General features: G+C 40.6%; 3 protein-coding genes and 1 pseudogene across 4 annotated transcripts; all 4 read left to right on the top strand.

Annotated features, from left to right (window-relative positions):
* The first annotated feature begins 381 nt into the window (after positions 1–381).
* LOC117622728 (proline-rich receptor-like protein kinase PERK2) lies at positions 382–2,565 on the top strand. The gene is made up of 3 exons (XM_034353493.1): positions 382–509; positions 611–1,339; positions 2,171–2,565. The coding sequence occupies exons 1-3, from the start codon at positions 437–439 to the stop codon at positions 2,203–2,205; spliced, it is 837 nt and encodes a 278-aa protein (XP_034209384.1). The 5' UTR covers positions 382–436; the 3' UTR covers positions 2,206–2,565.
* A 1,547-nt stretch (positions 2,566–4,112) lies between these two features.
* On the top strand, positions 4,113–5,865 carry LOC117622160 (36.4 kDa proline-rich protein-like). The gene has a single exon (XM_034352735.1). It carries the CDS (start codon positions 4,251–4,253, stop codon positions 5,586–5,588), a length of 1,338 nt encoding a protein of 445 aa, XP_034208626.1. The 5' UTR covers positions 4,113–4,250; the 3' UTR covers positions 5,589–5,865.
* Positions 5,866–7,540: 1,675 nt separating this feature from the next.
* On the top strand, positions 7,541–9,148 carry LOC117622363 (annotated as a pseudogene). The gene is made up of 2 exons (XR_004584972.1): positions 7,541–7,933; positions 8,288–9,148. The product of XR_004584972.1 is annotated as a proteasome subunit alpha type-4-like (transcript).
* A 2,710-nt stretch (positions 9,149–11,858) lies between these two features.
* On the top strand, positions 11,859–13,450 carry LOC117622442 (probable inactive leucine-rich repeat receptor kinase XIAO). The gene has a single exon (XM_034353111.1). It carries the CDS (start codon positions 11,970–11,972, stop codon positions 13,224–13,226), a length of 1,257 nt encoding a protein of 418 aa, XP_034209002.1. The 5' UTR covers positions 11,859–11,969; the 3' UTR covers positions 13,227–13,450.
* The last annotated feature ends 326 nt before the right edge of the window (positions 13,451–13,776 follow it).

Raw genomic sequence — 13,776 nt, 5'->3', positions numbered from 1 at the left:
TCACTTTGAGTGGAAAGCAAGCAAATAAAAGTGCAGAAAACTCCACTGTTCATATTTCTCCACTGCCAAGCAAGAATATATTCAAAGGAAGATGCAAAAAGGGAGAAAAGTTTCTTGTACACCTCTCCAAAACCAAAACTCTCTAGTCTCTCTCTCCCTCACCTTTATCCTCTGCATGTTGTATATCTTACACTATTTTTGAGTCTTAGGCTACAAAGTTGTGACACAGGAATCTCCTTTAGTCTCTCTATGTTGATAATTTTCCTTTATGGCCACCGCCTTTTGTTACCACTCCCACACATCTCTGGCCTGCCTAAGCATCTGCCTATATATACTTATCCCAAGTGTTTGATTGAGGGATGAATTAAATAAGCACAAAATTTTCAGTCAGCTTCTTCTGGGTATTTTGCCTTTGATCACATTGGCTTTTCAAGAGATGCAGCCCACAATGTCTTACATGAGATTGGCCATCATCTCCATTTCATTCACAACTTTCTCCATTTTATGTGGTAAGCAACAATTTATTTATTTATTTATTTATTTGGGTTTTCCAAAGACACACTACTTGAACAATTTTAACAACTTATTATGTGACTTTGTTTTAGAGCAGATGCAAGAATTTTTGCACAATTCTTAAAATCCCAAGACACAGAATTAGAGAAGAAGCTGAAAGCAATAAATCACTTAGAGTTAGATTTACCATTGCCTTCCTCAAATGGTAAGCCACTAGAGGTAAGTCCTCCCTTCTCTTTCCCACCCTTTGATTCACTGGCACCACTTCCCTTGCCTGGAAATGTTCCTCTTCCTCCATACTGTGCAAATCCACCATTTTCCCAAAACCCACCTCAACCAAATACTCCTTCATCTTCCTCCTCCCCTTCATCTTCTGCACCCACTTGCTCACCCATCCCAAAACCACCAACTGCAAATGGGCCCACCCCTCACCCACCTGGCCCACCCACCACAATTCCAAGCCCACCCAAAAATCCTCCATCCCCACCCAAGCCTGTCCCAGGCCCACCAGCCTTGGCCCCGCCTGTAGCTTACCCTCCACCATCAGGGCCCACGAGCCCTCCACAGAAAAAGCCACCACAGTCTGGGGCGGTCTGGTGTGTGGCCAAGCCAGCCGTGCCTGGCCCAATAGTCCAAGAGGCCCTGGACTATGCGTGTGGGTCTGGTGCAGACTGCAAGTCAATCCAGCCCAATGGGTCCTGCTATAAACCAGACACATTGTTGTCCCATGCTTCGTACGCCTTCAACAGCTACTGGCAGAGCACCAGGGCTGCCGGTGGCACTTGTGATTTTGGAGGGACTGCCATGATTGTCACAGTTGATCCAAGTAGGTCCAAATTTTGTCCCTTCTTATATAGTTTTAAATATAACACTCATGCTATAAGATATGATCTGACAAACTAAATGTTTTTTTTTTTTTTTCCTTCTTCTTTTTCTTCAAACAACAAACTAAATGTTGGGTAGAAAATATCGTGTCTTTGCTGAAGGTATCAAGAGTTTGGTGGTGTTAATCAATTAATTGATTGATTATGATATAAACAATGGGAAGATATAGGGAACAGGGTTGTTGGAAAAAAGATAATCAAGGTACTGTACCTATTATTTTATATAGAGCAATTATTCAACCAAATCTTCTGCATACAGCTGCATATTGCTTTTATATATAAGCAATGTTTTACTTTGATCTAATCTAAATCACGAGGAGGGGAATTTGAAATCGGGTGCAAAGTGAGAATAACACATTTACTCTAACCAACTTGACTAAACCCGTGTTTGTCGGCAAGTTGCATTTTGATTTGGACCTACAAAGTCATTTTCATTTTTGTTTTTTTAAAGTTAGACCTCAGATTGGAAATAATTTTCATATGAAGTGAGGTTAATATGCTAAGCTGTAAGCTCACATCGAAATAATAAGAATCCACAGATATGTTTATGCATTCACACCGAAAAATACTTTTTATCTTTCTTACTTGATGTAGTGAGCAATAATAATTGGTGTTAAATTAGATTTGGTTAAAGATTTGGAGACAAAGTAGTCTCAGCCTGACCCTACATATATTACATCGGCTTTATCTCCCTTTAAATTCATATGTCGCTTTGCACAAGTGACTTCATGTCATTCTAACAAGTGGATTTGCATGGATTTTTATGGTGGCAGGTTTTGATGGATGCCATTTCTTCTACAACGGATGACTCATCAATATATCAAAAAAACTTGATTGCGACACTTCGAAAATAAGGACGACAAACTCAATTTCTGGTTTCTCCAAGAAATGAATTTTCTTTTCTTTTCTTTCTATCCAAACAGACACTACAGCTAGTACATCACATTTCATTTTCCCTTTGCATCTTGAATTGGAATTTTCGCTGTAGAAATATTGGCATGTAGTTGAAAGTAACATTTTGTGTACATGGAATATACCTCTTGGCCAGCTGTCGCATATACCCTTTTAGATAGAATGATTAAAAGCGGTGTTATTGTGTTCCACATATAATTGTCTTAATTCATATTATTGGGTTGAGAAGGGGAAAAAATCTACCACCCTACTTGCATCCGATGCCTTGATTGTATGAAGGTCTGTTAATGAACGTTGAAATAAGATGTCATGATTTTGCACTATTTGATGCCTTAATATTGTAGAGGCACCAAAAGATTTTAAAAAAAGTTTATTCACCAAATTACGTGACAAATGACATATTCTAACTTTGTTAAAATTAATAAATTTCAATACGAGCTTCAATATAAGCAAATGAAATTTTGTCGGTGGAAAGTGATGTTGAAATTCATTTTGGCATAATCATTACCCCTTTGCCTAATTTTTCAATAGTCAGAACAATGTAGATATGATACGTCTATGTTTTTGTCTACAAAGAAAAACCCAAAACCCAAAACCCTGCACATAGTACTTACGCCTAAACTAGGGCACCCTTACCATTTTAGATAGACTACACTTCAATGGCGTGGAGTGAACAAGTAGATGGACTTCAGACCTAAAAAAACAAAGAACAAGTAGATGGGTTCCACACAGAGTTGTTTGCAGTAAGTTCTCCCTATATAATTGATTTGGCGAACATCACTTTTCACATAATTACAGCCCTAAATGTCTTGCTAACAATGCTAGGTACGATTAATAATTCTTGAAATTATTGTGCAGCTGCATGTGAAGCCAGCATTACCCTCATTTTAAAAAGATGCCCTATGATGGGCTGTTGATTTGAAAGACATGATGGCTAGGCTATGTATATACTTTTTTGAAATGAAATTGCAAGCGGCAAAGCAAGCAAGTTAAATTGTACAAGGAAAATTCCTACATCAAATCGAGTTGTTTAATTGTAAAAAATAATTGCACACATAGACTTAATTAAGTTGGTTAGAACAAATGTGCTCTTCATTTTATATTTGAATTTAAATAATTTTTTTTATAATATGAATTAAATTAAAATACAATATCGTTTATATAAAAAATAATAAATTAAGATAACAGACACTCAAATACAATTGCACAGGTCTATTCATATAGGAATAGTTCTTAGACTAAAACATTGTAGCATTAATGGACTCGTCTATTCGGGAGAAAACCCCCAAAAAATGAGAAAAGGAAAAACCATGTGCTTTAAGTAGAAAAAGTCTAAGGCCTCTTTTGTCCCCTTAGAATTTTTTAATGCAAGAAAATGTTGTCAATGAAAGCCTCACACGTGGCTTGGCATCAAAACCCCAATCACGGGTTGAATAGTCACTTGCTAGGCTCTCACTACATGTTAAAACTTGCCTCTATCACAAAACCGCGTTTTCTTGATCCTTTTCTCCTTAAAAGCTGAATAGTTTTGGCTACAGATTAAGTCAGTGATTGCAGTGCCCTACTTGGTTCTGAATGTAAAGGAAGAAAGTGACTCAATTCCTCCCTTTTGTTTGTGGTGAATTTGATACTGATCAAGTTGGAGTTTGGAGTTTGGAGAGACCTCAATTCAATGTGCATCTTGGCAATTTGACAAATTAATTAATTATGCACAGAGATTAATAGTTTTATATATCTTTATTTGGTACCACAAAGAAAGGTACAGGATTGTGTTTTCTCTCTCTCTCTCTCTCTCTCTCTCTCTCTCACTCTCTCTCTTATGTACATACTCACTCACAACATGTCTCACCATATCTCTATAAGAAGGCTTTTGCATGGTGTTGGGTTTCAATATCCGGTCTTAAACAACCCAACTCTTTTGAGGGTTGTGGAGTTTTGAACATGGGGAATTATACCCTGGCTTTGCTCTTAGTCCTCATTGTGAATTTGGGTAGTTTGCTCACTTCTCTTGCTAACTCCTACTGTCCACCACCAACATACCCTCCACACTTGCCACCCAAACAGCCTCCTCATGTAAAGCCACCCTTCATCCCTAAACCACCTAAACACCCACCTCATCCCCCTCATGTAAAGCCTCCCTCTGTTCCCAAACCACCATCAAAACCACCTCTTCCTCCTCGTGTAAAGCCTCCCTATGTTCCCAAACCACCATCAAAACCACCCCATCCCCCTCATGTAAAGCCTCCCTATGTTCCCAAGCCACCATCAAAACCACCCCATCCCCCTCATGTAAAGCCTCCCTATGTTCCCAAGCCACCATCAAAGCCACCTCATCCTCATCCACCCCATGTACCCAAACCACCACACGGCCCCAAACCCCCCATTGTATATCCTCCCCATATACCAAAACCTCCTTCTGTCCCCAAACCACCTATTGTGAGACCTCCCTTCATCCCCAAGCCTCCTATTGTCAAACCACCACCCCACCCCAAACCCCCAATTGTGCACCCACCCTTTATCCCCAAGCCCCCAATTGTGCACCCACCCTTCATCCCCAAGCCCCCAATCGTGCACCCACCCTTCATCCCTAAACCCCCAATTGTGCACCCACCCTTCATCCCCAAACCCCCAGTTGTACAACCACCACCACCATATGTACCCAAGCCGCCAGTTGTACAACCCCCACCATTTGTACCCAAGCCCCCAGTTGTAAAACCCCCACCATTTGTACCCAAGCCCCCAGTTGTACAACCCCCACCACCCTATGTACCCAAGCCCCCAGTTGTACCAGTTAAGCCACCACCATCACCACCTGTTGTACCACCAAGCCCACCAACACCAACACCTACCCCAGTTGTACCAGTTAAGCCACCACCATCACCACCTGTTGTACCACCAAGCCCACCAACACCAACACCTACCCCAGTTGTGCCAGTTAAGCCTCCTCCACCCACTGAGACACCATGTCCTCCTCCACCACCACCAACACCAGTGCCAACCCCATCACCACCACCAAAGAACACGTGTCCCATCGACACTCTCAAGTTGGGAGCTTGTGTGGATGTGTTGGGTGGCCTCATTCACATTGGAATTGGCAGCAGTGCCAAGGATGCATGCTGTCCAGTGCTTCAAGGGCTGGTGGACTTGGATGCTGCAATTTGCCTTTGCACCACCATCAAGGCTAAGCTTCTCAACATCAACATCATCATCCCCATCGCTCTTCAGGTTCTGATTGACTGTGGGAAAACTCCACCCTCTGGATTCCAGTGCCCTGCATAGTTGAAGTTGATCATCACCTCAGCACAGTTCTAAATATCCCAATTAGTGGTCACTGTGGTTTAATTAATTAGCATAATATGTGTCAGCTAATAATTAATAGCATGTGAGAGCTTGGAAGTGAAAACTACTTCTTGAGGGATCAATTTCTGTAATTTGTTGTTTTGTTTTTTGTTTATCTGATAGTGTATCAGATCGATATACTGTGGTAATCTTAATTATTAAGTCATGTCGGTGCTGAGTTTTTTGGCTTAAAGAAGAACTTAATAATTTGCATCGATCTGCTCCCCCTCTGTGGCTATGTCCTCTGTGAATTGCTTACTAGTTTGTGTCTGCAGAAGCACGTGACGCGCTGGTTTTGAGTTATTTTTTGACTGCATTCGTTTGTAATATTTTGGGTGGGAATAAAATATCAATATCAACTACCAACATGCATGCACCACCACGTACGTCCCCAACTTTATGGATTTTGGACGTTTTACCGTATATGCATACCTAAGGTCGTCCAATAATGTCCATTCCACCCATAAATACGAAGCCTACTAGCTCCTGCATGCATAAATCCAAAGGGAATAATGCAATGGCCCCCATCACTCAATTGTTTTACATGTAATTATTTATTTATTTTTGGGGTCAAGTTTTACATGTAATGTTGTTAATGTTTTTTATTAAAAAAAAAAAAACAATTTAGAGATGGCTAGAAAATGAATGAAAAATACATGATATGTTATTCTCTCACCTAACATTTTCGACAACGTCACCACTACAACATTTTAATTTCAAAATCAGTCACCCAAAATCCCAACATTTGGAATGTTTGTCATGTTAGTTTTGCTAATATCAAAGAATCTCTTACTCATTGTCAACTTCAGTACCCTTTCCTGAGGCCTAAAAGTCCTGACACTAATCCTCTACTTCTTGACTTTTCCACCACCTAATTCTCCTTCAATATTTTGTGAGAAAACTAAAATTGTACTCCCATTTCATTAAACAATAATGATTACATTGAATTGTTTATATACACTTGTAATAATATAGATGTACATTAATGACAGCTTTACAATTTATTAAAATAAAGCTAAACAGAAATTAACAACTCTGTGATGAAAGGCTAGGATTAGATGTGGAGATATCTCTATCAACCCCTTCAAGCTGAAGGTAGTGTCACAAACTGAAAGCTTGGATGGAAGATACACAAATTGAGAGGAAGATAGAGACTTTGTAAAAATGTCAGGAAGCTAATTAACCATTTTGCACCAATTCTCGTGTGAAGTGATAATCAACCTCCACGTGTTTAGTCCTGGTATGAAACACACGATTAGAAGCCAAAGAAATAGCAGTTGATTGTCCACCCAGAGAAGAGGAGGAGTGCCTAGAAAGAAGCCAATGTCTTTAAACATTTTAGCTATATAAACCAATTCAGCAGCAGCCAAGGCAACACTTCGATGAGGATAATAATTAAGAATTGAGAATTGAAATTATTAATTAAATGAGGATAATAATTAAGAATTGAGAATTGAAATTATTAATTAAATAAGGATAATATAGTAAATTTACATTTTTTTTATATTAAAAAAATAAAATAAAATAATAGGTCCTATTTTTATAGAACATAACTACCCGTTTTATATTTTCTTAATTCAAAAAATAAAATCAATTGGCACATGCTCAGGGGCTAGTATTAATAATTGATATTAGCTAATCACTCATGAGATTGATAAAATCTTGGTTCCGAGGCCTAAGGCCCAATTACTTTTAAATAAATTTAGGTTTTAGCCACAAAAAAACTTTTACTTTTGAAAAAAGTCAAAAATTTTTTGAAAAATACAGAAAAATCTCTCAACTTTCAAACAAAAGACATGTAAATGTAAAGGATTCCTTAGAAAATCAAAAAATAAATAAGGGCAATTTTGTCCATTTTGACTTATTTTAAAAAATTTCTCTCTCCTTTGGCCTTTTCCCTTTCTTTTTTCTCCAAAAGAAAATTGCTAAAAGATTTACCTCAAATATCTGGACTTAACTCCGGTCCACTTTCGACCGAAAAAACACTCCGGTCCACTGAAATAGTTGAGCCTAGACAATTGAATATTATTGGGTTACCTGCGCAAGCAACAACGTCTGGGCTACCCGTGTAAAAAAAGGCCGATACTTTCGGCCTCAGAGTTTTGACCCAATTTCTACAAAGGCCCCTACTCGGAGCCCCGGATGCCAGAGCAAACAAAGCCTTGGTTATTTCTTGAGGAGGAAGAAGAAGAAGAATACTAGAATAGGGAGCTGGGAGCTGAGTAGGCGGCAAAAGGCGTAAAATTTGTCAAGCATCTGAACCAAGAGAGAGCAAGCGAAACTGGGTAAGACCCGTATTCTTGTATGATTGTCATTTCAATTAGTTTGTGCGATGGGGCTGCTTACATTGTCTCAATTTCGGCCAAGTTCATTTTTAATTTGCGTCTTGTGATTATTATTAATTTTAATATTTATTGCATCTGATTTGTGATTTTTCAGTATTTCACATATGTATGCTACTCAATTGATGCTATTTGGCTTTGTTGGATTGTAGAAAACCTTGAGCTGTTGGAATTTTGAACTGTGTTCATATTTGGATTTCTGGGTTTCCCTTGTTTCATCTTATATAAATTGAATACCATTATCTCAGAAGAAAAAAATGATAAAATTTAATACCATTATTTCACAAACCTTCACAGTTATTATCAAAGATGTCCAGGAGATATGATAGCCGTACAACCATCTTTTCCCCTGAGGGTCGTCTCTACCAAGTTGAGTATGCAATGGAGGCCATTGGAAATGCGGGTACTGCAATTGGGATTTTGTCAAAAGATGGGGTTATCTTAGTTGGTGAGAAGAAAGTCACATCCAAACTCCTCCACTCCACAACTTCCACTGAGAAAATGTACAAGATTGATGACCATGTTGCATGTGCTGTGGCTGGCATAATGTCTGATGCCAACATCCTGATAAACACTGCTCGGGTCCAGGCTCAGCGCTATATGTTTGCGTACCAAGAACCAATGCCCGTTGAGCAGCTTGTTCAATCTCTTTGTGATACTAAGCAGGGCTACACACAGTTTGGTGGTCTCCGGCCCTTTGGTGTTTCATTTTTGTTCGCGGGTTGGGACAAGAATTTCGGTTTTCAACTTTACATGAGTGACCCTAGTGGAAACTATGCTGGCTGGAAGGCTGCAGTGATTGGTGCGAACAACTAAGCGGCTCAATCGATGCTTAAACAGGATTACAAGGATGATATGACTAGGGAAGAGGGAGTTCAGCTAGCACTGAAGGTGCTCAGTAAAACCATGGACAGCACAAGTCTCACTCCGGAGAAGCTTGAATTGGCTGAGGTTTTCGGCTCACCTTCTGGGAAAGTGAAGTATCAAGTTTGTCCACCTGCATCTTTCAGTAAGTTGTTGGAGAAGGTTGGTGTGAACCAACCATCTACTGAGGATTCCTAGGTTTTGACTAGATTTTTTTCCTGAGAATGTAGTTTTGGAGCAAGTTTGAACTTTATGTTGTTTGACACATGGTGTGATTACATTGTTTGCGCTTAACTACTCATTTTTGCATATTTCTTTCCACTGATGGTTCCGATAGGCTTAGACGAGGCAATTGCAGCTGCATTGTCAATTGATTTTGGTGTTAGATGTGCAAACTCTTACTGGTTTTGAGTGGTTTGGGTTTGAAAAGAAACACTGTTGGTGGTCCTAGCACAAAGTCTGGCACTCATCTCAGAGGATTCTAATATGAGAAAATCATGGGCATATATATGTAGTGTAGGACTGTGTGCTTGCGTGCGTGCTGCGTATGTTTACGAAATGTTCTCTTGTTGACATGTCAGAAGTTGAAAAGAGAGGGAAATGATTAATGTGCTTGTGTTACTACTGACCAATGCTAGGGAAAGGCTTTGTGGTAATAATTCATTTGAGCATCGGTATGTGATGTGAGTGAGAGTTGATAGTTTAGATAGTAAAAGCATTTCTTCATTTGCTTTAGATGTCTTATGTTGGTTATTAGGGAAAGAGGGGATAATCATTGGTTTAGAAGCTCTGTGAGCATTTCGTTGAAGAATGGTTTCACTATTTATTCCTGGAACCAAAGATCACCCCTGCATTTTCCGCTCTCCATAGGGAACTGCATTTATGGTTTGAATTCCCAGATCCTCTACTGCATTTGTAAATTTTTATGAATGGTTTTGAGAAGGATAAAAACCATGCATACACATATTTTCGTAAATTTGTTTAAGGTTATGTTGGTAGACTTCAAGAAAATAAAGCCCATATATATTCCCACGCACGTAGGACCCGAACCATTTGGAGGCCCAACCCACCTTAACATCTCAAATTTTCTGGCTCCATATTTTACCCCCTTGCACTTAGGGTCCTAAGTTCGATTCCTTCCTCCCCAATATCGTTCATATAAAAAATAAAACCCATAGCATAACATGCAAGCTTTGTCTCGAGCTCTTTTCCCCCAAAAAAGTAGCCTTAATAAACCAACTTAAAATCCCAACTTAGTAGTGGTGGTAGCTAGATATTCCTTGAGTTCCAATTCATTCCTTCATTATATTGGACACGCCGCATGCTCATTTTGCAGCCTTTTACAAAATTGCACTGGACCTACCCACACTGCTTGAGAAAGATCCACCAAAACATTTTCTCTAAAGCAGTGGACCATCCATAATCCATTGGTGGGTCGTCAACTTTTATATACACACCCACGTAAAGCTGCCTAAGCTCAACTTCCTTCAAAACTTTCTTTTTTCTTTCTTTTTGGTACAAGAATTGTATAGTGAGGGTCTTGTATATAGCTTTTAGGTGAGATCTTATCTTTAACTGTTAAATTAAATTAATTATTCAATAGTTAAAGATATAATCTCACCTAAGGGCCATATATAAGGCCCTCACTATAGAATGACTCCTTTTTGGTAATACTTGTATCATGGTACTCACTTAGATGCTCAATATGGACTTTTGATACAAGCGATAATTTATTCTAAATTAATTTAATTTACGAAAACGTTGATTCGAACTTAAGTGCAAGAGAACGAACTCACTGCCATTACCAACTGGTCTAACTCAGCCTAACCTACATCTACAAAATGCCCAATATAAATTAAATTAGTAAGGAGTGGGAGAATCTTTCCAGCAGTGGCGTCACGAAGTTTCCATCTGAGCTGTCTATGGATCTCTATATATGTATCATGGTGCCTAATTTAATGGCAATAAACAATGTGTCATATATATTCTAATGTATTTTATGTGTAAAATTAGAATATTGTACGTGCATAGTTTGACCACTGTTGGGGTGAATATTGATGTTTGCCCACACCTCTCCCCATGTGCATCTAAAGACATCCCATTAACTAATAGCTAAGTTGGGAAGCAGTGATCGGTGTAGCAGCTAGACTCTGGTCTTTTTCTCGTTCTTGTTTTTTTCACTAACTGTCAGTAAATAAGTCTTCCAGGTGTGTGGATTAGTGCTAAGTGCTTGGTTTTGCTAGCTCTAATCACTAATTAACTTACATTTTGATGTACATTGGTTGGGAAATGGGAAGAAAAGAGTTAGCTCTTTGAAGCATGAAGTGGGTCTTTTTCTTTTAGATCCATCTGCTCTGCATGCTCTAAAAGAACAAAATGGTGCAGGCAGCAAAGATTCAAACCTGAATTTACAAGAGAACAGAGCATGGTCAATGGTCATGGTGGGTGAACTTTCTCTGCTTTTCATTACTATGATTCCATCAATCTCTTAATTGCAAACACGTTTCTTAATTTTTTTAAGTAATAATGCTAAAAAAAGGTTGACAGCAAAGCCAAGCCTAACACTTAAGTAGTAGTACTTTTAGTCTAAGTTGTCCAACCAATTAACCAACCCCTAAGTCCTAACCACCAAAAGTGGCGAAGAGTGATCCTAGAGGACATATTTTATGCAGCTCAAAGTTGCCCAACTCAGAGGACCACTATTCTCAGTTCAATTCGAGGGGGTAAGAACTATACGCATCGATTTCGCTTGAAAATAATCACACATACGAGTAAGTGGTTGATGAAATACGAGCCGCACATGCATTAACAATTGAGAGGTGACCATGTGCACGACTGTCTCAAGCAATGGAGTGAGATTCATCCACTGTGTGCAAGTACGGTTCTACAGGCGTGAAAGATGTAGTCAGTGGTAATTATTGTAGCGAGTAAATGAAGTAACTAGCGCTCTTATAATAAGTCCAAGAAAGGTGACTCAAATAAATGGGTTGGGCCATAACGCCATTACGCAAGGCAACGGTCATATCCATTCATAACCCATTCTTACGATTTTACATGAAACCGCACCAATTGTGACTTCCTCTCTCTCTCTCTCTCTCTCGTGGTTTTTTTGGTCATGGCGCCCAAACCACATGCACACTCCTCACTACCACTTCCACTTCTTCTTCTCTTCCTCCTTCTCAATCTCACTCCACCGTCGCATCAACAACAAAACCAGAAAATTAGCACCGTCGATCTCCACGCCCTCACCGCCATCAAGAACTCCCTCACCGATGTCCCCTTCCGAGGTGCCACAGCATTCTTCTCCACCTGGGACTTCGCCGCACCAGATCCCTGCTCCACCTTCTCCGGCGTCACCTGCACCTCCGGCAGAGTCACCACCCTCACTCTCGGCACTGGCCTCTCCGACTCGCCCGGCCTCGCCGGGTCGCTCCCTCCCTCCCTCGCCGACCTCACCGAGTTGACTCAGCTCATCCTCTTCCCCGGAATCGTCACAGGTCCAATCCCGTTCCAACTCGGCCAACTCGCCAACCTCCGAGTCATCTCGTTAACCAACAACCGCCTCACCGGTCCGATTCCCCAGACCCTCTCTCTCCTCTCCAACCTCCACACCCTCGACCTCAGCTACAACCGGCTCACCGGGTCAATCCCCTCGGGTCTGACCCGTTTACCGGCTTTGAAAGTCCTCATCCTCGCCTCCAACTCCCTCTCCGGCGACCTGCCGCACGACGTGTCGTCTCAGCTCCTTCACCTGGACTTAAAACGCAACAAGCTCACCGGTCCCTTACCGCCTTCTCTCCCGACGACGCTCCGTTACTTGTCGTTCTCGGAAAACGAAATGTCGGGTCCCATCGGCTCCCTCTTCGACTCGCTCGCCGATGTAGTCCACCTCGATCTAGGCATGAACCGTCTCAGTGGACCCCTCCCTCAGACTCTGTTCCGTACCACACTCCAGTCGCTGCTGTTGCAACGGAACAATCTCTCCGGGTGGGTCCCGCCCGTGGAGTCCCAGCCCCCATCCTACGGCGAGGGCTCGATCGTGGATTTGAGCCACAACTCCATAACGGGTGAGCTGTCGCCGATCCTGGCGGGGGTGGAGAACTTGTTTTTGAATAACAACCGTCTGATTGGGAACGTACCGAGGGAGTACGTTAAGAGCGTGTACGTGGGCACCACCAGAACATTGTATTTACAGCACAATTACATATCCGGGTTCCATGTTGAGCCGGGGTCGATGTTGCCCGATACGGTGTCGTTGTGCTTGAGTTACAACTGCATGGTGCCCCAGGTGGGGATGGAGGCGTGCCCGGCCAGTGCGGGAACGGAGCTGTCGAGGCCGGCGTCGCAGTGTTCGGTGTTCACTTACGGCTAGGATCAATCGCTTGATACACATTGGTGATTGATCGGCAATTAACATGATTAAGCGTATATTAGGGAAGCTTGTCCTACATAACATTATTAGTTTTTATTTTCCATATAGGGTTTTATTTTGAACATTTGTTTTGATTTGTGTTCATATTTGTTTGCGTAAACCTGTAAGGGAAGTGTCCCATGACAGACATACGTGTTAATAGTAAAAGAAAATTTACATTTCTTGTTGTATATTTTTGTTTCTATATATATATTTTTAATTATATATGATTAGCTGATCATATAATCAACTCATTACCATCAATTGTAACACTATACAATTTGATTTTTTTTTTTTCTTTCTTCTTTTGTTTTCAAAGTTATAATAGAGAGAGTTGCATGCGTGAATGTATGTGCCTAAGTGAACTCTCAAATGTCGATAGTAATGAGATCCATAATTTGAACACATAAATCTAATGCTTGACGCACACTGTCTTGTAGCATTCCTCTGATTTTTATAATGCGATTTGCTATGTGTTGAGCGAAAGACATAAGATTACCAAATTTATTTT

Source organism: Prunus dulcis, chromosome 3, assembly GCF_902201215.1.
Source record: "Prunus dulcis chromosome 3, ALMONDv2, whole genome shotgun sequence".
NCBI classification, from domain to species: Eukaryota; Viridiplantae; Streptophyta; class Magnoliopsida; order Rosales; family Rosaceae; genus Prunus; species Prunus dulcis.
Note: the sequence above shows the minus strand (reverse complement) of the source record. Positions and strands in the feature narration are given on the sequence as shown.